Source organism: Antennarius striatus, chromosome 6 (assembly GCF_040054535.1).
Source record: "Antennarius striatus isolate MH-2024 chromosome 6, ASM4005453v1, whole genome shotgun sequence".
NCBI classification, from domain to species: domain Eukaryota; kingdom Metazoa; phylum Chordata; class Actinopteri; order Lophiiformes; family Antennariidae; genus Antennarius; species Antennarius striatus.
The window spans coordinates 11533360-11555411 of record NC_090781.1 but is presented as its reverse complement, the minus strand read 5'-3'; the positions used below and the strand labels follow the sequence as shown (position 1 = coordinate 11555411).

The following is a 22052-nucleotide window of genomic DNA, read 5'->3' as shown; positions in this document are numbered from 1 at the left end:
ATTTACACCACTAAAGTAATTAAAGTATATTGTTTTATTTCATTTTTGCATTATGCCTTTTACATTTTTTTATATTATTTTTTTTTACCGTTGCGATGATGTTTGAATGCTTTGACGATCCGTATGAACAAACGCTTCCGGTTTCCGTTGTTGTCATGGCGGTGTTTCTAAAAATTGACAACGGCCATGGAGAAATTTGTAAGAAGTTAACTATGGTCGATATTTAAATAAACGTTTCATTGCTATGCATATAACAGATGCATATTTCATTCACAAATTACAAAAGTAGCTGCAAGCGAAGTCGATATGGTTGGATTGACCATGTTGGGATTAACTTGACGTAACTGATGGTCACTTCAAAATAGTGTTTAGCTTGTGTATGCTAACTGTTTTAGCATTGGTTAAATAAATCGCTATTTATGGCTGCTCGGTCCTTAATGAATGGATCGATGATTTCTGCACAGCAGCAGGGTTACGGGAGAGGGTGGCTGGTTTCATGCACAGACCAGAACGTTCAGAACCTCAGGGATTTAACTCCTGTGATGCCCCAAACTAAGGTAAACAACAGAGACATATTGCATTATTATTCATATACTGACGATACAGAAGTCTCGTCAGTATATGAATTTATATGAGTTTTGAGTATATGAGTTTTGATTAAACAGTATGCAGGTAAGCTTTACTGTACAGCTGTCGCTACTTAATGTATAGGATTTAATTAATTGTGCCAAAACAAACTGGAAAGTGAGTTCAAATGAAAAGACTGACATAAATATTTGTTCTGATGATGTCTGTTCTGAGTCGCACATAAAAGTGACAAAATCGATATTTTGTTCACCACAGCTCTCAGACAAGGAAGCAGTTTTTGTCCATGCCAGCATCCGGGCCCCCCGTACACGCTTGCCAGCCCCCATAGTGATCGAGCGGAAGCTGCAGTTGTCAGACAAGCATGAGGACCTGGAGAGCACCCGGAGCTCCATTAGCTTCACTGCTCTCTCTGAGGAAAAGTTGCATTTTGCGATTCAACTGGCCAAGCGAGACATGAGACGAAGGTGCCTTGAATCACTGACAAAATCCCCACCCAAAGCAGAGGATCCCTCTGTAGAGCTGCTCCAGCCGAGGGTAACCGATGAAGATCATTTGTATTAACTTAATAATGGATCGTGTACTTGCACATTGTACTTGAATTCTCTCCACCTTGAGTCAGTGACTGAAGGGAACTTTTTTTTTTAATTTATAGGAGCCTGAAGCCACACCAAATAAAAAAAACTTGGTCGCAAATTCAAAAAAGAACCCAGTAGAACCTGGAGCCAAACGGTCAGCGCTCACATTCAAGAAGAATCCCATCGGGCCATCACCCCCAACTACAGACCCTGGTCCACAGAAACTAGGTCAAAGAAAAACGACTTCTTTAAGTGAAGAGACCCAAAAACTGTACAATGAATTTGAAGTGTATATTCAGAAGATCGAAAATCTGGCAAACAGAGGTAAGTCACAAGGACAGCTTGTTACAGGCGCATGTCTTACTGTTGATTATATGTAGAAAGTTGCAGCATGGTGTGAAAGAGTTATCTCAGATTGTTCAGCTGCCAAAATGGTCAGTCTTTCAGATACGTTAACAATAACATCATGAGAAATAATGAGCTTTTATACCACAGGAGAGAAAACAGAAGAGCCACTGGATCCTGGGGAGCAAAACAAGTTGGAGATCCGTAGACAGAAGCAGGCAGTCCGCTCAGCGCAAACTATCTATGTTCTCCAGCAACAGGTGTTTAAAACTCTTCCACATGTTATCAAAGACAAAATTCAGGAATATGTACTGTATCTATAAATCGTGTTCTACAAAATTATTGTTTAAAAGGTCAAAGAGATACAAGAGGATATAGAGGCATTACGAACGCAGGAGAGGTGGAACACTAAAAAGGTGCGTCTGTTACACTGTTAGATTTCATTCTATTGTGAAAGGAGAAGCTTTGTTATGGACAAACCTTCAAGCATTAAGGGAAGTGACTTTATTAATCATCCTGTTCTTTAATGCAGAAATGCCTGATTTGCCAAACACTGCTGAGTGGTGTACCTACAGTGATTTTATTTGTTTCTGTGCCTGGCAGTAAACTAATATTAAGATTGTATATTATAATTGTTATGATCAAATAGCAGATTCACTGTTTCAACCACATTTAATGATTCTTTAAGGAAATTGTATTTTGCTAAAGGAGATCTGTGAAACTTAACTAATGAGCAGAAATGATTAGTTTATCTGTTTCTCAGTTCAATTTTTGTGACTTTCTTTTAGTCTCTGACAGTAAACCGGCTTGCTGCTGCCCATCGTGGGGCACTCAGGGCCTTACAGGGTGTTAACCACCAACTATCAGATATGCCTCATGGTCAGATGCTCCCATATTGTAAAGAGCTGGGCCAGCTGATTCGCCAGCTCTCTTTGTGTTCTGCAAAGGTTGAACTAGAAGAAGATTCAGCCGTATCTGAGACGGTCTTCAACATCCTGCAGAAACTGGAGGTAAGGAGCAGGAAGTTTGGTGTGTGGTTTTGTGGAATGTCAGACCTCCAACTCTCTCGACACATTGTCTTTGTCCACCTTTTCACTGCCATACTGTTCATGTGAAAATGCCAAGACATATCTTTAAAAAATATTCAAAACAATTATACTGTACATATTTTTTTGTTTTCTGTCTCTGTTCCAGCTCTCTAGATGAGGGATATATCAAATACTATATTTTTAAATTAAAACATTGGAATGTTTTATAGGCTTACGGCAGGCACTTGACCTTCCTGAGCCCAGTAACCTCTGTCAGCTTAACTTATCATTGTTGTTATCATTATCATCATTAACTTATCATTGTTGTACTGGCAGAGGACAAAACTAAAGGCAAACATATCATGAAACTTGTGTTTAGTTAATGTAATGCAACACAGGCCTGGAAGAGCACATCAAGAGAAGATCAAATGTATCTGCTCTGGTTTGAAGGTCATAGACGGACAAACAATTGACAAAGTTTTAGGAATAAAGTGACTTGATATATGTATATGTATAAGTAAATTTCCTTATCACTTTCTGTCAAACTGTTAAACTGTCTCAGATTAAAGTTGAGACACAATTTACCATTAACTAGATTAACTTCATCCACACAGTGAATGACTGCCTTGCATGTGTCTCTTTGTCATTTACTAGTAGGTCTACAGTAACCTGAAACAAGTTGGATTACTGATGTGTTTTAAGTTATTTATTAATTTTTTTATTCAACTACTGTACTATCATTCTTCTGGTCTTTAATGGAATAACCTGAGATGTTCTTTTGTTCTCACGCTATTCATTTTAGACTTTGGATTCTGCCCTCAGTAAACAAGAGATGGTTGAAAAGATGCAGGCCCAAGCATGTCCTCCACCTAGGAGGTCTCCTCAGGACAGCAGGCCACCAACTCGTGCACCCAAGGGTCCCAGCATGTCGTCTGTTCAACGATATGGCAAACCCTTAAATCTCAGAAGAGGAGCTCTTGGTGATTGTTCCCCTTACATGGATTACTTTAACGCCTTTATCTTTTCTTTGGAAAGCCTTTTGTACTTGTGTGTCTTTGAGTCATTTTTTTTGTCTTTACAATCTCAACAAATTTATTATATAAGCAATTTCCTCCATAATTCCCCAAATGAGGCAGTAATGTGCTTGCTGTCAAAACCTTTTGAGAACTGCACAGCAAGTAAATTATTTGTTTGCCTTTGGGAGAAGATTGAATCTTTCAGTGTGCGTGCATCTGAAGGCAACCTAATGGTTTGTCTGTGGTTGTTTTTGGGGCTCCTACTGTGTTTAAAAAGCTTCACCAGTTTGAAAATTGATAGGGAGTCATAAAGAAGTAATATAAAAAATGAGAAGTGAAGTGAAGCGCAGGACTCTGGCCCTCAGTCCCCTGCAGGTTAGTCGCACAAGTAGTTATCTCCTGCTGGCTTCTATTGCACCAAGGGACATCCTGGACCAAAGATGTCACAAACACCTGCAGCGAGATTTAGCTGTATCTCCCTGGAAACCAACTAAAGCCTGTGTACCACTCATCTACCATTCCGAAGGGATTCAGTCAGTTGTCAACAGGCCTAGCTAATTGTTTTTTGTTTTTTTGACAGTGATAAAGAAGAGTCAAATTTGTTGTTACCTCTTCCAACAAGGGTTAGTGGATTTAATGTGACCAGTGCTCTTTGTTTTAGTGTGTGGTTTTAAGTATAATAATTCAAAACATTGTTTCAATTACATTTTGTGGAAAAGTAGGCTGTAGGGAGGGGAACAGGCAATCACATCGCGAGGCTTATCAGGCGAAGTTGCGTTATAAATTTTAATGTTTCATCATGAAGGAGGGACTTGGTATAACTTAACTCTCCATTTGTCCAGAAATGTCATATTTATTAAATACAGTCCTGCCCTAATGACATCCACATGTCAAGGCTCAGATAGTCATAGGACCACCTGGTAGCAAAAGGAAATTACATAATTTTTTAGTTTGACAAGTTCCTCCTTGCCTGTTCATCATTATGACACCTTGATGGAACGTTGATGTGAATATTGTGAACTTTCATGTTGTTTAAAGGTCAGGAATGTTCAGAAACTCACCAAAACTCCAATGATTACAAGAGATTCAAACACGGTGCTCTGACAAATGGCTCTTCCAAACCTCAGAGAAAGAGAGATCTCACAGAGACATTGCATTTTGAGGCTTATTATATAGATGGTGCAGATCCATTTTTTAATACATAGTCCACTACATTCTACCTGTTATTGGCACATGGAGATAATGGTTCTTGCATCCAAATTCACCCAAATTTTTTCAGTGAGGGGCTTTATAAGAAGTATCGCCAGATGTTGAGTTAAACAGAAGTAGAGTACAGCAGATCTTGACATGCCAGGGTGGGATTCCTAAATTTGCTTTGCGAAGGCATGCATCATTTGAGTGCCTTGCAGTTAAGTGTTTTATTTTTAAGGCAGCAAAATAAATGACATGTTTGATTTTTTTTTTATATTGTTACCACAGAAAAGAGAATGGCCCCACAGAAGCCTGAAGCCACTTCTCACCAGGATCTGAACAGAAGAGAGGTTCTCATGGCCGGCCTGGAGAGGCTTGCCCAACAGAGGGAGCTGAATGAGCTGCAGAGGCAACGACAGACTAACACCAGCAGCAGAAAAGAAGTGGCTCCTCACTCTGACAGGAGCATGGGGGCCCCACCAAAGGTGTCATCTGGACTCACACAAAGATTCACATTTTAATATGTTATTTTTTCTCTTGGGTTTCTCCAAATCTACTCTGTAATGATTTAAATATTGTGACAATCGTGTAAAGTCTTCTCATGTTCTATTCTAAATTTTAATCCGTAATAAGGTACAGAATGCAGGTTTCCAGCAGCCTACAGTGTCTTCTCAGTTGAGAGTGAACCAGCTCCCTCAAAGAGACCACTTTGCGCCCTGGATACCTACATCGCCCCACTCTCCTCCTCCACAGAGGTGAGACTCTTGCGTACCTCCGTGCACAGCTGATGGCACTGTAGATTCTGAAATCATAACCTGTTATTGTTCACCAGTGATTTTACTCTCATTTAGTCACAGTGCACTCTGGATTAATAACACCATTGTGTAACTGGTCTTAGTGTTATCATGATTGAATCTCTTATTTCAAGGTAACTTTTTATATCTTGCGTGAATCTGCTAATGCATTCTCAGTGTGGAGGACACACATTAGAGTAGATACATTTATCAACGCCCAACTTTTTTCTTTTAACTATTAAATTTCAGCTGTTAACCAATCTTTCCTGATATATCTTTACTATAGCTGTTTGACCATATCCACTATTTAATTACAGTACTTTCTAGTCAACAACATCTGCCAAGGAGGTGAGAATACAACCTCTTTGGCAGATGTAATTAATGTGCTGAGTAATGTTTAAAGATAGGACAATAAAAAAAAATTCAAGCAAGCAGTGCTAGCAGAGAATTGTCTAATAAATTACCCATTTTCTGGGTGGACAGGAGCAGATTGTGTAATTTCATGCTGATCATTGGCTTCAGTTCACTTGATGATTGTAGGTGTTGTTAAATTGATATACTCAACAGTATTATCAGAGCATATAATAGTTAAATGGTTAACTCAAAACTGTCATTCATCTGATGTCATACAATTTGAAATAGCAAAGGCTGAAGGGAAAAGAAGGAATAGTAGCTGTTATACATACAAATATTTTAGATTGAAAAAGTTCCAGTGTTCTTGTTCTCTTTTCATTCATTTGGATTTCTCTCCACCTGAAGGTCAGCCTTCTTCTCCACTCAGCTGTCGATGCATTTTAACCTGTAATAATTATTCTTTCTTTCTATTGCTGTTTGTTCTCAATAGATCCCCTCAAAGGAGCGAACCAGAACCTCGGTGTCTCTTCTCCCCGGTGAAGCCCTCCACCAGCCCCCTGAAACAGGCGGCGGCTGGAGGCGTAGCAACAGAGCAACCGGCTTTGAACTCACAGAGGAAGAAACAAGCTCAGCATGAAGCTTTAAGGTGAAGCCAATTCCCTCTAAAGCAAAAACAAAAGCCTAATAAACAGCACAACAGATGGATTCTACGCTGCTCAAAAATCATCGGGGTGTAACTCCAAATCAGTCGAGCTCCTGTGATCTTAAGCTGTCCAGTTAGGAAGCAGCACAGATTGTGAATTAATTTCACTTTCTGTGTTAATCTGACAGGCAATAGGTGGATAGGAGAAACAACCCCTATAAAGGAAAGGTGTTGCATGTGGTGGTCAGACCATTTCCTCTTTGCCTAATTTTTGGGGGGAACACCCAGCAGCAGGACCACTAGGACCACTAGCTGCTGGGTTTGTTTTTGCCTAAACTCTCAGAAAGAGACTCCATGAGGTGGGTGAGGGCCTGACGTCAGTGTTGAAGGAATGAATGTTAATGTGTTCAGTGAGCTATTAGTCAGCTGTGGCAGACCCCACTTACTGAGAGCCACAGGCAATACTCTTGATTCTAATTCAAACTTAAGTCTTTCCAATAAATTAATTTAGGCTCTTGCCAGATTTAGGATATTTCTCTTTATGAGTGATTAATCGCTGACCCTGTTTGCAGTGCTTACAAGCACCTCATTGATTGAGGGCTCCATATATGTCTTGGTTTAATCAAACCTTAATGACTACAATTGCGATTTGCAATTAATCATGGTTCAGCAGCCTGATTTTAGAGATGAGGATTATGTATCTTATGTATGCAATGCTGAATGAGTCATTTGCTTAATTTGGTGGTTGGTGCAGGAAAGCATGGCTGGATAAGGTGACAATGCTGCGCCTGCAAGAGCTCAATCAGCTGAGTAAAAAGGAGGCTGAACGAATTCAGGCATTAAGGTAAGGTAGAAATATCGCATGACAGTTATACAGAAATCATGGTTAAGTTCATATTGGATATTGATGTATCTGTACCCAAATTCCAAGTTGCTGTATAGAAACATTATGAGAAGAAATACCATCATACATAGAAAAATATACCAGTGATCAAACAGTTCAGTTTGAACATATATTCCCCTATTGAGAATGATTCAATTTAGCTCCAGAAATGCTGTCAGCTAGTGAACATTGATGGACCTAAAAATATTTTAAAAATCAAAAGTGTCCAGGTTGTGATTGGAAGAAATTGCATCATTGTTAGACGTCAGGGTTGCAAACACGACAAACACACACTTCCACACACGCACGCACGCACGCACGCACGCACACACACACACACACACACAGTTATACAGTAGTTTTTTTCTTTTTGGGGTGAGCCATATGAAGTAAATCTTAAGACCTGTTACTTTTATAGAGCAAATGCAGGGAAATAAATCCGGAATCACTCAATTCTGAGGAAAAAAATTGGAATCACTCCATTTTGAGTAGAAAATAAGGACACACCCAGTCAGTTTCCTTTCCTTAATTGGGGACCTGCCTCATATTAGATCTGCTTGTTAGTCAGCAGTTAAAAACAGTACAGTTGCAACACCTTGGAGAGCTGCTGGACCAAGTGGATTGGCAAGAATCATGGCTGCAACAAGAGAGATGACTCTTGAGACCAAAGACAGGATTATCAAACTTCTTGAAGAAGGTAACTCTACACGTATGGTTGCCAAATATGTGTGCTGTTCACAGTCAGCTGTATCGAAGATCTGGACTAAGTACAAACAGCATGGGAAGGTTGTTAAAGTCAAGCGTACTGGTAGAACAAGGAAGACATCTGAGCGTCAAGACAAACAACTAAAGGCCATATGTCTTGAAAACAGAAAATGTACAACAAGACAAATGAAGAATGGGAGGAAACTGGAGTCAATGTATGACAGAACTGTGCAAAATCGCAAGGAAATGGAATTTTCATAGAGGACAGCTAAAAGGAAAACCATCATCAATCTGCATTGGACAAGATGATGATGCTGGAACTTTTGTTTCCCGCAGCCCTTGATAATATGTGGCTGCATGTCAGGCAAAGGCGCTGTGGAGATGGCTGTGGTTAAATCTTCAATAAATGTACAAGTTTACATTGACATTTTGGACAGCTTTCTTGTCCCTTCAATTGAAAAAATGCTTGGGGATGATGAAATCATTTTCCAAGATGACAATGCATCATGCCACAGAGCAAAAACTGTGAAAGCATTCTTTGGAGAAAGACACATCCAGTCAATGTCATGTCCTGCAAATAACCCAGATCTCAACCCAATTGAAAGCCTGTTGTGGAAATTAAAAAAATTGGTCCACAGCAAGGCTGCAAGGATGATCTGGCAACTACAATCAAAGACAGTTGGCACCAGATTGATGAAGAATACTGTTTGTCACTCATCAAGTCCATACCTCGGAGGCTGAAAGCTGTCATAAAAGCGAGAGGTGGTGCAACTAAATACTAGTGATGTGTTTTGATTATTATTTGATTATTGTTTTTCATATTTTTTTCCTCAGAATTGAGTGATCCCATATTTATTTCTCTGCTCTTGCTCTGTAAAAGTGACATTTACTGACCACCACAATGTTTCTTCTTCATTTTTTTTTGTGTTTCTGAAGACCAAGGAGTTGCATTTTTGTAAAACTTAATTATTTTTTTAACTCTTTTTGTCTGAGTTTGTTCTACATAATAAAATGTCTGAGTGAGTGCTCATCCAAGACTTGTGATTCCATACTTTTTGCTAGGGGTAGTAGTATTTATCATAACAGTTTGCCTAATTGGTCTTTCCACGTCTTCCAGTCAGTGGATGGATTTAGTTTAGGACTCAGCGTAACCGTGTTCTGACTGTCCAAAGCTGTTTAAGTAAATCCACAGGACGTTAAGAACTGACTGACTTTCAGTCCTGCCATAATCAGCTTTTTCTGTAAGCATAAACCGTTCAGTACGTCTAAGTTTCTACATGACAGTATTTATTTGTCAATCCACTAGTTTGGTGCATCAAACAGTTTGAGTATATGATAGAAATGTCTTTTGTTGTGTACAGTAGTTATAATCTGTGTGCTATTAAGTTATGTGGAAACCAAAAGACATCCTGAACAAGTTTAACATTTGAATTAAGGGGAAAAAAAATCTATAAAGGGCAGAACTTAAATTTAGTTTAATTTAAAAAACTAAAATGTGCAAAAAATGAGCCATTAAAAGCTTGAAACACATTTTTTCATAAGCATTAATATTAAACAGCATAAATATTAGTAATGGTTTACTGATCTTATAAAGAGACATCTGAGGAGAAATGTAGTTCTTGTCCTGAAGGCGCTGACATGTCGAGTGTGTCCCTCACTTTTGTCTACAAACAGTTTCTGTTTGACATTAATAGAATAACAATGAACTAAACCAAATGGTATTTCTGATGTGCAGTAGGGAAGGTGGTCATGTTTAATCAATAGGTTGCACAGATCCTTAGTTAAAGCTATGCTGCCTTCTCCTGCGACAGCTTGAAGTGTTTTTCTTTGGGATTGCAGGTCTGAGGTTTACTCTCCAACTGAGTGGGCTGAGAGAGCCGAGCAGAAGGCCAGAGAGAGGATCCAGCCTCTCCTGGATGAAGCACAGGTAGGAATGAACTTTTTCTCCTGATATCTAGAAGTCTGAAGCAATCAGTACATCGTATTTTGAAGTGTTTGTCACACTGCTTACAGTCCCCTACCCCTTCAGGCATTCGGCCCCCTGTCAGGTAACCGTTGCTCTTATGTTTGACCGAATTGTGCAGTCGGTGCCTGTATTTCGTTTTCATGCTTGTCAGAGCCTGGAATCTGCTTTGTACAGGAGGCCTGTGACAGTGTGATGGGCCAGTGTGTGTGTGTGTGTGTGTCTGTGTGTGACAAAAATGACGGAATTCATATTCATAATTGAATATGACTTTCATCCAGTCATCCACAGCCCATGAATGTATTTCCTTATACCATTGTAAGCTTGTTTTATTCTGTTTAGGTGCCAATGACAGATTTTGTTTAGCTTTTCTGTCCCTAAATCCCATTTCCTTAAGATGGTTTCTTATCGTTCAGTCACAAATATTGATTCGTTTCTTCACGTGTCGCTCAATTCTTTGCTGTGTATTTTCTGTTTGATAAGTTTCATATTCTTCTTCTTCATTTCGACTAATATCTGTCATGTTGGAGCCGTGATTCATGCCAATCCACTTGTTGCAACAGCTCTCCAAGGTGTGATCACTCCTTTTTAACTGCAGACTAATGAGCAGATCTAATCTGACGAAGGTGTTCCTTTTCGGAAATCAAAAATCACAGGGTGATTCCATAATTCTTTCCCCAGAAATTAATGATTTCATATTTTTTTCTTCTCTGCTTGATCTGAAAAAGCAATTGTTACTGACTACCACATTTTATTTCTTGATTTCTTTTAGTTTTAAAACCAGAAAAGTGGCATTTTAAATGACTTTGATTTTGTGGCACGTCTGTGAGCTGCTTTTTTGTACGCGCACACACACACACACACACACACACACACACACACACACACACACACACACACACACACACATACACATTTTTATAAACTGAGGAATACATGATTCCTGCATTAAATCTATGGGACTGAATTGTTTTTATCTTTTGACTTCAGCAGATTGTTGGTTCCAGGGACGGGATCAGCTTCTCCCTTCGGAATCGTCTGTCTGAGCAGGCTGCTGAGAGGGTGAGATTAGCTTCTGCCTCTAATCATTTCCAGGAGAGAGGATTGGCGTTGCTGTTGAAGAAAGTTTGAATGTGTTATTGATGATCAAATGATGTAATTAATTAGATGTATAGTCAAGCTTGATCATCAGAATCAAGTTGTTTTTTTTTTTATGGATCTGGTCGCCACAGGCAGCAGAGAGTGCTGAGCAATTGAGCGAGGCCCTGCTGGAGGATCTGTTGGATGACACTGCAAAGGCAGCTTGGGCAGCAGAGGCCGACAGACAGCTGGAGGACATGGCTGAGCGTAGGCTGCAAGCCCCCACCCTGGAGAGTATGCTGCTTCGTATGGAGGAGATACAGGTGAGAGCTGTCCTACAGACGGGCCCACAAGCAGTGGGTCAGCATGGAAGCTGAAAGGTCACTGGGATACCAGGGTGTTATTATTAGCAAGATGTTGTGACAGCATTGGTTTGGTATTGTTTATTGAAGTTGTGTCTCGTCTGTTTCATGACCTTTAGCCTGTTTGTGGTTCACTAAAGGCAGATGTGTTCAGTATGTGCACAAAATGTGTGTCTGTCTTTCTGTCTGAACAGAGAGATCAGGATGAAGTGAGGAGACGAGTTGCTTCTATTTTTTATTCTGACCCATCTTGCTGGGTCCAACCAGAAGCAGCAGGTAAAAAAAAAAAGAAGAAAAAAAAAAGCTGTTGATCTTCTTTTGTCTTTGGGGAAATAATTTCCCTGATATCTCCTGTAGGTGGAGATAGCAGCATAATGGAAAGAGTGGGTGAATCTTTGTTATCCTGACTAAATTCTCTGTTGTTCCCTGCTCCACCCTATCAAACCCTCCTCCCTTTACTTGCTGGTGTTCCCAGGACCCCAGAACCATCTTACTGGCACCAGGCCAGTCTCTCCTCATCCAGTTACGTTAACAAGGCCCGAGCAAAGGCTAAATTCTGCAGGGGATATTTTCCTGGAGAAACCAATGGAGACTGGGTGAGCTATGTCATCTACCATCTATAATTTATTTGTTGCTGCTAACTTCTAACACCATTTTTGTATTCATTATAGTCAGAGTAAGGGTTTGATTTATATTAAAGTCCTATTATGAAAAACATTTTTTTAGGTCTCTATATACAGTACATACAAGTACTGTAACAAGAGAAAACCTCCACATTTTGTCTCACCACTCCCAGTACCATCCCTGTCAGAACAAAGTCTGTAAGTCCTCAATGGAAATATATTCATTTGGGATCGTAACCTAGTTTTACTGAAGGAAATCAGACTGGGTTCCGCATTAGCTTAGCTACTCCATTGTGTTAGCCAGCGACCTCTCATTTTGTCAATTTAAAATTATTAATAAGTGGATGTTTGCATCGGTTTTTATGACAAAAATATTTAACGACAGTTATATTTCTTGAATTTTTACTTTAAATCTAAGAGCAAGAGGAAGTCATTCAATTATTTATTTTTATTTTTTTTGTGGTAAGACCTCCAACTCGGATCAAAACTACAGTGGATAATGTTTGTTTAATGATGCACAGTTGGCCTTGTTTTCCGGATGATGCGTCATTGCTTCATAACTGCTCTCCCACAGGAGAGGCCTCACCCATCCTCAGAGCCCACTCGGGGGGTGCCAAACCCTGGGCAGAGTCTCCTCCTGTCTCTGGCAGCAGATCCAGACAAAGGCCGTGCACTGCCCATGGCTTGGACTCTTTAAATTAATGAGAACCTAGGGAGGAAGAGAAAAGAAAGTGGAAGGACTAGAAGTTATTGACTTGGACAAGCCGGCAGGACGCTGCTGCTAACAAATTTAAGCAGCGCCATTAGCAAATGAAAGTCAGCCAGAATTAAAGGACCTCAAGTTCAGTTCTCCCTGTGGAAACTTTGCCTGAGATCCATTATGACTCATCCTCATCACACTCATCAAGTAAAACATCTTTTGTTTGCAAAGGCAACCCAGGTGCTTGAGAATGTGTACTCTTGAGTTCTTTTGAAGAGCTGCTGTTTGTCCTTAACGTTACACAGCTGTAGCCTCACGTCCTACTGAGGAAAGTCATTTGAGACAGCTCAGTTGTATTGACACTTTCTGAATCCCTGTGGCTCAAAACTAAGACAAATCTATCCACCTTCCTCGCTCTCCTCAGTCTAGATGACTGTGTCTTCAAAAAATATTGGCACTCGTCATGTATTTATTTGATGCTATTGTGATTTTTAAGACAAGTGAATCAAAGTGAATCCTTTGTGATCTGAATGAAACCTGTAGTGACTTTACAAACCATCATAACACCATGACAGCATAACATACTGTACATGACATAAAATGACATAAAAACAGAACACTAGAAAGACACAAGACGCAAGAAAGTGTGGTTATAAGTATTTGTTGTTTGCAGGTTTACTCAAATTGTCATGATTTCATTTTGATGACATTTTTCAAAGAGGTGGCGTTTGATCTGTAGAACGGTTGAGTCCATTGGATCAGGCATGGAAGGCCACATCACTGACACAGATGCATCATCAAGAAATCTTTTCTTGTTTTCTACAAATACAGCTGTGATGAAGCCAGGCAACAGCCTTTTTATCTGCAGTGCAGTCCCCTAAGAAGCAATCAGCCTGGAAGTGGGGAGTCATTTGGTGGCAGATCGAAAGAGAAATGTGCTTAATAGGCACATTGTTTCATAGAACTTCTTCAGGTGCCAATAAGTTGTTTTTGTAAACTGGCCTTAGATGTAAGAGAGAAGTCAGTTACCTGTTTGACAATGTTGGACACAATAAGAACCCATTTTACAACCCATAATGAAGAGAATCAAGAGTTAATTATTCAGCTCCATTCCCTGTTTTATTGGCAAAACTGCAACAAAAAGAAGAGCATAACAACTTGTTTCAGCTTTAGCATCTTTTTCCGCAGCTTGTGTGTGTGTGTGTGTGTGCGTGCGTGCGTGCGTGCGTGTGTGTGTGTGTGTGTGTGTGTGTGAATTAATACCCCTCTTTGTGGCCAAAGATAAACCAGTGGCCACACTGACCTCTGTCGGGGGGAGCCGTTCTCTAAATGATTACAGTAAACATTTTATTGTAATGATCAATATTCAGACTACATATTTGTGTACCTGCCAGCTGTTCACATAATTAATTCTTGTGTGCAGTCCGCAGCAGAAGGTAAATACTGGGCTTCAGGAAACAGGTAAATATGACAAGACAGACTGGAGTATGATTGATGGAGCTGATAAACTCTTGTGCTCCTCTTGCTTTTACAGCAACCAAGCAGCTGAGTAGGCATCAGTCCCTATAGAGGAAAATAACCTCAATTGAGGTTTGTGTTGTGTTCTCTATCTCTGTAGGGTACAGGAGAATAGAGAGGTTTAAATCAGGGTGTTTGGGGCCCAAATTCATGCTGATTCCATCCAGTATGCTGTCTAACCCTAACCCTGATTTGTTGTGTATGACACACATTTCCCAGCCCAGGGACACGTCAGTGTTTTCCCACTCGACTAGGGTCTCACATGCAATGATGCACCACACACACATTTAAAAACACTACTGAATAAACGGTGACGTAGCTGCGTGACTAGTAGGCACCCTGTTTGTTTTGAGTGTCTTCAGTCCATTTCTTTCTTAAGGTGCAGGAATGAGATGCAGAGAGGGGTAAGAGGACTGGAAGGATGCCGCCGATTTGTCAAACAGTGACAGATTTTTTTGTATTCAGGTGCTCAGGCTCTTCTGCTGAGATGAGTCATTGTTTTATTCATGTCATGACTTGTAGGAACAGTCTGGCCAATTGGAAGAAAGCTTTTAATCACTGTACCTTATAGTGTGTGGGATAGAGTTCTTTAGCTCTCTCTTTGCTTGCATGTGAGCGAGCAAACGATCACTAAGTCAGCAGAGGGAGAATTTCTTTTCATAACCTTCCCTCTCATTTTTATCCCTTTGCTGCAGTCATGCTCTCAGGTCAAGTGGTTGATGTTCCGTTGCTCACACCCTCTGTACGAAATAATACACTTTTTTTACTGAACTACTCAGCTTTACTGTTCTGTATGGCAATGATCTTTTACAGCTGTTCTCAAAACCCCAGCAGAGCCACAGTGTCTTTAACTTGATTCACCCGCTATGATTTCTGAGACGCATCTGTCTTTATCTGGTTTGGCTTCAGTGCTCCGCTTTACACTTATTACAGTTTTCCCTGCTCTTTACCAGTTTTAGTGTGTCTTGTGCAGTGTTACTTGTACCTATGTGGGTGTGAAGGTGGAGGGGTTAAAGGTTGTGAGGGCTGGAGAACAGCAAAAGTAATGCATTTACAACTTTTCACATTCATATGGTGACATCAGTGTGGCTTTTGGAGGCGATTTGGTTGACACAGGGTTGGAATACAGTTACAGGGTTCTTTGTTTTTGAATACAACGCAGTAAGCATGGTTGTAATCTGACTTCAAAAATAAGAAATGACTCTGCAGTTTGCTGCTTTGTCGTTTTTTGTGGTATCGGTCCTCAGTTGCTCATTCGAAAAGAGATACATCCATTTTAGACACAGAGTTAAATCTTCTGGTACTCATGGCCCCACAGTCAAAACAGAAACAAGTTCAGCTGAGGCTGAGGAGCATAATAATAGTGCTTTACTTTGGGAACTGCTGCAACACTAAATATAGCACAGAGACCGTTGTCGTAGCAGCCAGGCTGATTTGTCCAAACAGGGGATTATAAAGCCAGGCCCTAGCGATGTGCAGCTGAGCCCCGACTCCCTCTGAGAAAGGGGCAGATGATATAGCTGGCCTACGCTCTGACATCTCTTCATATAGGGAACAGCAAATATCTTCAGTCAATCACAATGCTGTACTCCCTCCTAGCTATCTCATCAATAAACACGTTTCCCTGCATGTAGTCTCATCAGTCAGGGTGAGGAATCCCTGCTGTGTATGAACATCTCCTTTTGCTTCCTCAGACACAGTCTCCTCTCTGAGAGCAGCCTGACAGAGGAGGCTACCCAAAATAAACAGCAACCTACATGCAGCAGCGAAGGGTTCCCAAGCTTCGGGGAGAGAAACAGGGGGACTGTCGTCTCTGTTCCCGTCAGCATGCTGCAAAGCATACGGAGGTACCGGGAGGACTATGAGGCCTACGTGCGCGTTGTGGCTCAAGAGGCGGTCGGCGGCTTCCATCCCTGGGCCGTCGTTGACAGGTGAGTCATTAACAGTGAAGGTGGAATACAAAACTGTTATAACAGCTTTATTACAATTGGAAAAGCTGTAGTGATAGCAGTGCTTATAATAAAGCCACTATTTGTTTTGTGTCTCTGAAGTTGTATAAATTATTTCTGATTTATTATAACAGTTTTGGCTTTTAGAGACACACAGAAATCAGAATTTTTACTTTACACTCCCAACTCTTGTCCATGGATACTTTTGACAGATATTATGTGCAATCTAAAGTCCTTGCTCTGAGAGCATCACACAGAGGTAAAACGCATCTTTGGTATTCTCTCCCACTCATAAATTTGCACTTTTAACAGAATATTTAAGTCGCTGTGCTGCAGAAAGCAGAAGAATCTTATTTTTATGAGCATTCTGAATTCATGTGTGTGATATGGAATGGTATTTAAAGCAGCTGCTTTCCCTCTGTACAACAGATATGTTTTAGATTATGAACAAAAAAAGACTTTCAGAAATTCAGAGGGTTTTTTTTATGTCCAAACATGAGGTGACTGCTTCTGTCTGTGGCTCATTACCAGTCCAGGATCAATTGAGGCAATTTCAGGGGATGGGGTCCAAAGTTTTGGTCAGATGAAGTTGTTGAGAAGTCATCCAATCATCTCTATGTTTTTGGAGAGAGAACACATGTACACCCCCGGCTACTCCATGGCTGTGTGATGAGATGGTAATGAGTGGCCCGGTGTTGCTGTTGAGGCAAACTCTGAAAGATCTCATTTTCATTTCTGTCTTCTAACAGACTGATAGCAAAATAGCAATGCGCCATTCAAACTTCAGCAAAGCAAAAACACAGAAAATGTACAAACTAAGTTATTTTAAGCCTGGTTTGAAGCTGCTCAATGAGTGGTAACACCATCAGCATTGAGATGGGATTTTATTATAAATGGAACATTAGATAGCCAGTCAGTGGCACTTGCATGCCTTTTGGCACCTTCGTGTTCCTAATACTTGCTAATGGCCGTTTCCGCTGTCGACTGTCTTTCACCTCTCTAGGTAGGAGCAAAGCTGGCTTGCATGCATAAGGTTCAGGTTGTTCAAGAACACTCAATTACTCGGGTTGTTCTGTTGAGCCGACTCTGTAATGACTCGATGTGTACAGGACCCAATAAGGCTGATGCAAGAGTGTACAACTCTTTCCCTTATCCCCTGCCTCTGTGACTGTGTTGACCCAGCTAATGATGAAAACACTGACGAGTGGCTCCCCAGCCTTTTGGCTTATTTTCCTTCATTTTATACTTTCAAGGCAAGACACACATGAATTTATTAATGTTACCTCTGAAGTTCAGTAGATATGCTGGTTAGATAAAAGCTGCTCTAATCACTTTACCTAAGTTTGTGAAGATAATGTTCAGAAAAGGAAGAGGACATTTCTTCTTCTTAGGTTGATGTTTTTTTTTGTCCCTCAGCCTGGCCGAAGAATTACTGTCTGAGGCTCTGGATGATGTTGTAACGGAGTTTCAGGATGTCGTGGAGGAATACGCAGAGGCCGTCTTCACCTCAGAGTTTCTTCAGCCAATCCAATCGCCTCCTGCTGCAGATTCTCCTAATCGATAGGATTTCACAGGATACTGTACATGGATGTTGCAGTTGCTGACACTTTATTGAAATTTGGTGACCATGTTTACCTTTCTATTTTATTTAAAAAATGTTTGTCCACCACTAATTTTGCTGTGACAAGACGTGACTTAATTTAAATGTGATTTTAGATTTTTTTTTTTTTTTAATTGAGTCTGCAAAGGACAAGATCTCTATTGCACAGGGAGCAATTGGCCCATAATCCCTTTCCATCTGTGTCTGTGACTGAAGCCCTTTGGGAAACTTAGTTTAGTTAATTAGTTGGTTAATCTTGGAGAGACCATTACTGTGCAACATTAGAGGATTATAAGATGACCGCACTCCCCTTTGGATCTCCTGAGGATTACTCACACTTTCTTTTTTCACATTTGAGTGTGGAAATAAATTGATTGCATACGTTGTCCAGCAAAAAAATTGGAGGAATCCTAGGACATTGAGCGTTTAAACTATTGTGACATTATTTCCTCTGCAGTTTCTAAATAAATGGGCTAGAGGCAGCAGAATGCTCTATTTCCTCTCAGTAGTGATTGTGTTGTCCAGTAAATTATGGCCACTGTGGAGAGAAGGAGTAAAGATGCAGTAATTACCTCTATTTTTAGACTTGAAATTGATCTTAGATCACTTAAGTATTCCTTGTTATTACTTTTATTAATTTGCCCATTTTTCTTTTTTACTTGGCTGCTTGTGTGTATAATGAATAAACTGAATCATGCATAATAATCGTGAAAGTGTGAATTTTCAATAAATTAAAAACAAATCATTTGTCAGATTAGGACATGAGCCTCAGACTAAAACATTGAGTTCCAACATGAAATCCATGCAGACTGTATGCTGCAAGGGAGAGTGGGTCAAGGCCATAACAGTGAGGGCAGGAATTAGCTCACATTGAATTGACATCTTCGCTCAGGCTGGGCTTTGCGTGGATGTCTGAATACGTGCGGTTTTCTGACATGCTAAGCCTCTGCACAATTCTTCTTTTGGGCAAGGTCAAATATAAATCAGCGGAATCAGACTGAGAGGGGAAGTCCTTACGCTGGCATAAAGAACCAAGGTACACTGGAGAGTATGAGATCCAAAACACACTTCTCAGAGCTACCATCTAATTACTTTTCCAGTTACGTATTTCAAAAATTTCCAACAGTTATACCAAGAGACCTTTACAGACAAAGCTGCGTTCGATACCATATAGTCTTTGATCGTATGACTCGTCAGCGATCCAGAAGACAGTGAAATGTAAAAAAAAAAAAATCATTTTCTCCCTCATTTGCATTTCTTTATTCCAAGCATTAACATACACCAATGCAATTGATAGTCTTTTGTAACCTGTGAAGGTCATAGGTTCGACCTTGCCATCAGCTAGTGTTGACTAATTGTAGGACCACAATGCCAAAACTGGAGAGGATGCAATATGTACAATATGATCAAGGCTCTTTGAGAAGACAAACTACAGATTCATTGTGATGCTTTGCGACATTTGGGTCACTTTAAAAACATTTTGGCCTGACACAATAATCAGTTGCTTTAATTTGCTGTTCCCAGGAAGAGATGACAGTTTGATGACTTCAGACCACAGCTGATCTTAACTGAGTGCTGTGTACATTCAAACCAGCAGCTGCATTTGCAGCACTTCTATATCAGGTCCTGTCTGGTCTCATATCCAGGATCTCATAAAATGCCTCTAACAGCGAGAAGTCTGGACAATAATTCATTTGCAGCTTCGCTTTGCTGGGATGATGAATGATCTCAGAACCATCTGCTAGTTATGAAGTTCTTGTCTGAGACAAGCAGCTAAACTATCTTTGATGGATTATGGACCGGAAAAGATTAACTGTCAACCTCACAGCAGGAATCTGGAACTGAGGTGATTTCAGAGTAAAGAAATCCCAGAGCTCTGACTTATGTCCATTGCAGGCCAGTGTCACTGCTATAGATAGGTTTTTGTGTGTGTGTGTGTGTGTGTGTGTGTGTGTGTGTGTGTGCTTGCGTGCGTGCGTGCGTGCGTGCGTGTGTGTGTGTGGCAAATGGCTGATTTACTGCAAGCATGTTCACTGCATGGGTTGTGTGTTAACATTTGGATAAGGAGAGCACACGGCATTAACATGTGAAGTGCCTTGTGCATAAATGGCACAGACAGTGTGATCCCCTCCACCTCAGTTAAATAACATAAGATAAACCTTTAATAGTCCCACAGTGGAGAAATTTGCGCAACAGGGGTGGGGGGTGGGGTGGGGTCATACATACAGACAAGTTAATATTAACACATTTACTTCTATGCTGTTAAATGAAGTTGTTGGGATGGAGTCCAAGGCTAAATATTTGTCCCTCATTTGAAGGCTAAAGACAAGTATCACTAAACATCAATGGGACATTGTGCTTTTAAATGGAAGATGGGTGATATTCTGAATGTTACAATGCGATCCTTCACAAACAATGGAGAAAACTTTTAATCAGTATCAGTGGCTGTGAAATAAATAAAACTAATTAATGCTATACTGCATTTCCCTCTACATTAAAAAATATGGTAATTATAAATTCTGAGTTGAACAGAAAGTAAGTATTGTAAATGTGTTTTGCTATTTTTGACTGCTGTGTATGATGTTATGAACAAACAACTAAAAATGTTACCGTCAGAGTTTATCTTTGTGATTTTAAGTGTTGGTCAAAAGTAAAGCATGCTGTGAGACACGATACGAGAAAACTGTTCTACAAAAGGTCAAGTGAAAATGTTGAAATATAAAAGGTCAAAAATTCACAATAAGAAATTGTGATAAATGCTAATGTGAGGAAAGGATATATCCTGAATATGATTGTGTGCCAGTCAAGGTCAGAGTTAATCATCCTTTTAAGATGCTTCATGGAATGTAAAGTGCATTTGCACTACACCAAAGGATAAAGGACTCAAGTTGGGTCCTTAAACAGCAGAGGAGGAGGATGTAAGTGAGTCACAGCTCCAGTCACTCACAAATTCCTGAAGATGAAAAACAGCCAGTCTCCTATCTCACCTTGTGTAAAAGCTGCTGTGACATTGGTGGAATATTTTTCTTGTATAAATCAAATGCAAACATCACATCACAGATTTTTGTTTGGTACAAAGTTGCTGGATATGCTTTTCCACTGTCACTTGAGGAAACTGCCTGGCTTCTGTTAAATTCAGTCTGCTTGAATATTTAATATTGTGTTCTGCGACTAATGCCTCCCATATTGTGCACACTGGTTCTTATTTTCACAAAGAGCTAATCTGCCTCGATAAGCATTATTAACTTTCTACAATACTGTTTTGCTCTGTCTAATGTAAAAAAACTACTACTGATTTTGATATGTGTGGATTTTTGTTTTGAAATCATACAAAAATGAAGACCATGATTACCTCGATGTTTTTAACAGTGTCATTTTGTTTTGTGAGCAGGAGGGTTCTTCACCATTATGGGATACAGGCAACTGCAAAACTGTTGCTTGTTATTTGTGGATAATGCTAATGAATGTCACGGTGGATCAATCAGGATTAAAGTGAGATCTGGTGATTCAGAATACTTTTATTCAGAATTCAGAAGTTCCGAAGTGATTCAGAAGTTCTTTACATTTTACTTAACCTGAATCTGTCCTTTTCCAGTCAGATTTCAAATTTGATAACTGCCTTGGTTTAATTCTTCCTTAACAATAAAATATTATTACATAACAAAAACTCCAGAAAGAAAAAAGGTCAGCGACTCAGGAAACCTTCACAGGTTTTAATGGGGTTTATGTCAGACCTTATCATTGGTTAGTACAGAACTGCAAAATCATTCTGCTCCAGAAACTGGGAGCACACAAAATCCCTGCAACAGTGTCCCATCAAAGCAGCGTAAATATACTATTGTCATGGTAGATTTGTTTTTGCTATATTTTTTTTCTTGCATACAGACCTATTAGAGGTGCTGGGGTTTCTTCAGCAGGCGGATATGTTCATCGTCCTTCCTGCTTGGTATGCAGTCTTGTTCTTAGCCAATGTTGTAGAACAGAAAACAGTCACCACCCTGGCAATTTCACCAGCATGCAAATGATGCAATCACAGTCATGTTACCCCAGCCATGACATTCTTTCCCTGTCTTGTTATGGCTAAGTTTAATAGGGGTCATTTCACGTCTTAGTTGGACAAAGATATTGTGACAAA

The 22052-nt window shown here is 40.1% G+C and overlaps 1 protein-coding gene across 3 annotated transcripts; it reads left to right on the top strand.

The window, feature by feature from the left end:
- Positions 1-151: 151 nt before the first annotated feature.
- Positions 152-18609, top strand: kiaa0753 (KIAA0753 ortholog). 3 transcript variants are annotated; one of them, XM_068318294.1, is made up of 18 exons: positions 152-557; positions 844-1122; positions 1241-1487; positions 1659-1768; positions 1862-1924; positions 2456-2518; positions 3339-3516; positions 5032-5228; positions 5377-5498; positions 6382-6537; positions 7289-7378; positions 9962-10049; positions 11076-11147; positions 11318-11488; positions 11722-11803; positions 12003-12123; positions 16063-16299; positions 17734-18609. In XM_068318294.1, the coding sequence occupies exons 1-18, from the start codon at positions 420-422 to the stop codon at positions 17879-17881; spliced, it is 2562 nt and encodes an 853-aa protein (XP_068174395.1). In that variant the 5' UTR covers positions 152-419; the 3' UTR covers positions 17882-18609. The 3 variants fall into 3 exon arrangements, with proteins under 3 accessions (XP_068174395.1, XP_068174394.1, XP_068174393.1); XM_068318293.1 differs by having other exon boundaries at positions 2297-2518; positions 11079-11147; XM_068318292.1 differs by having other exon boundaries at positions 2297-2518.
- Positions 18610-22052: the final 3443 nt, after the last annotated feature.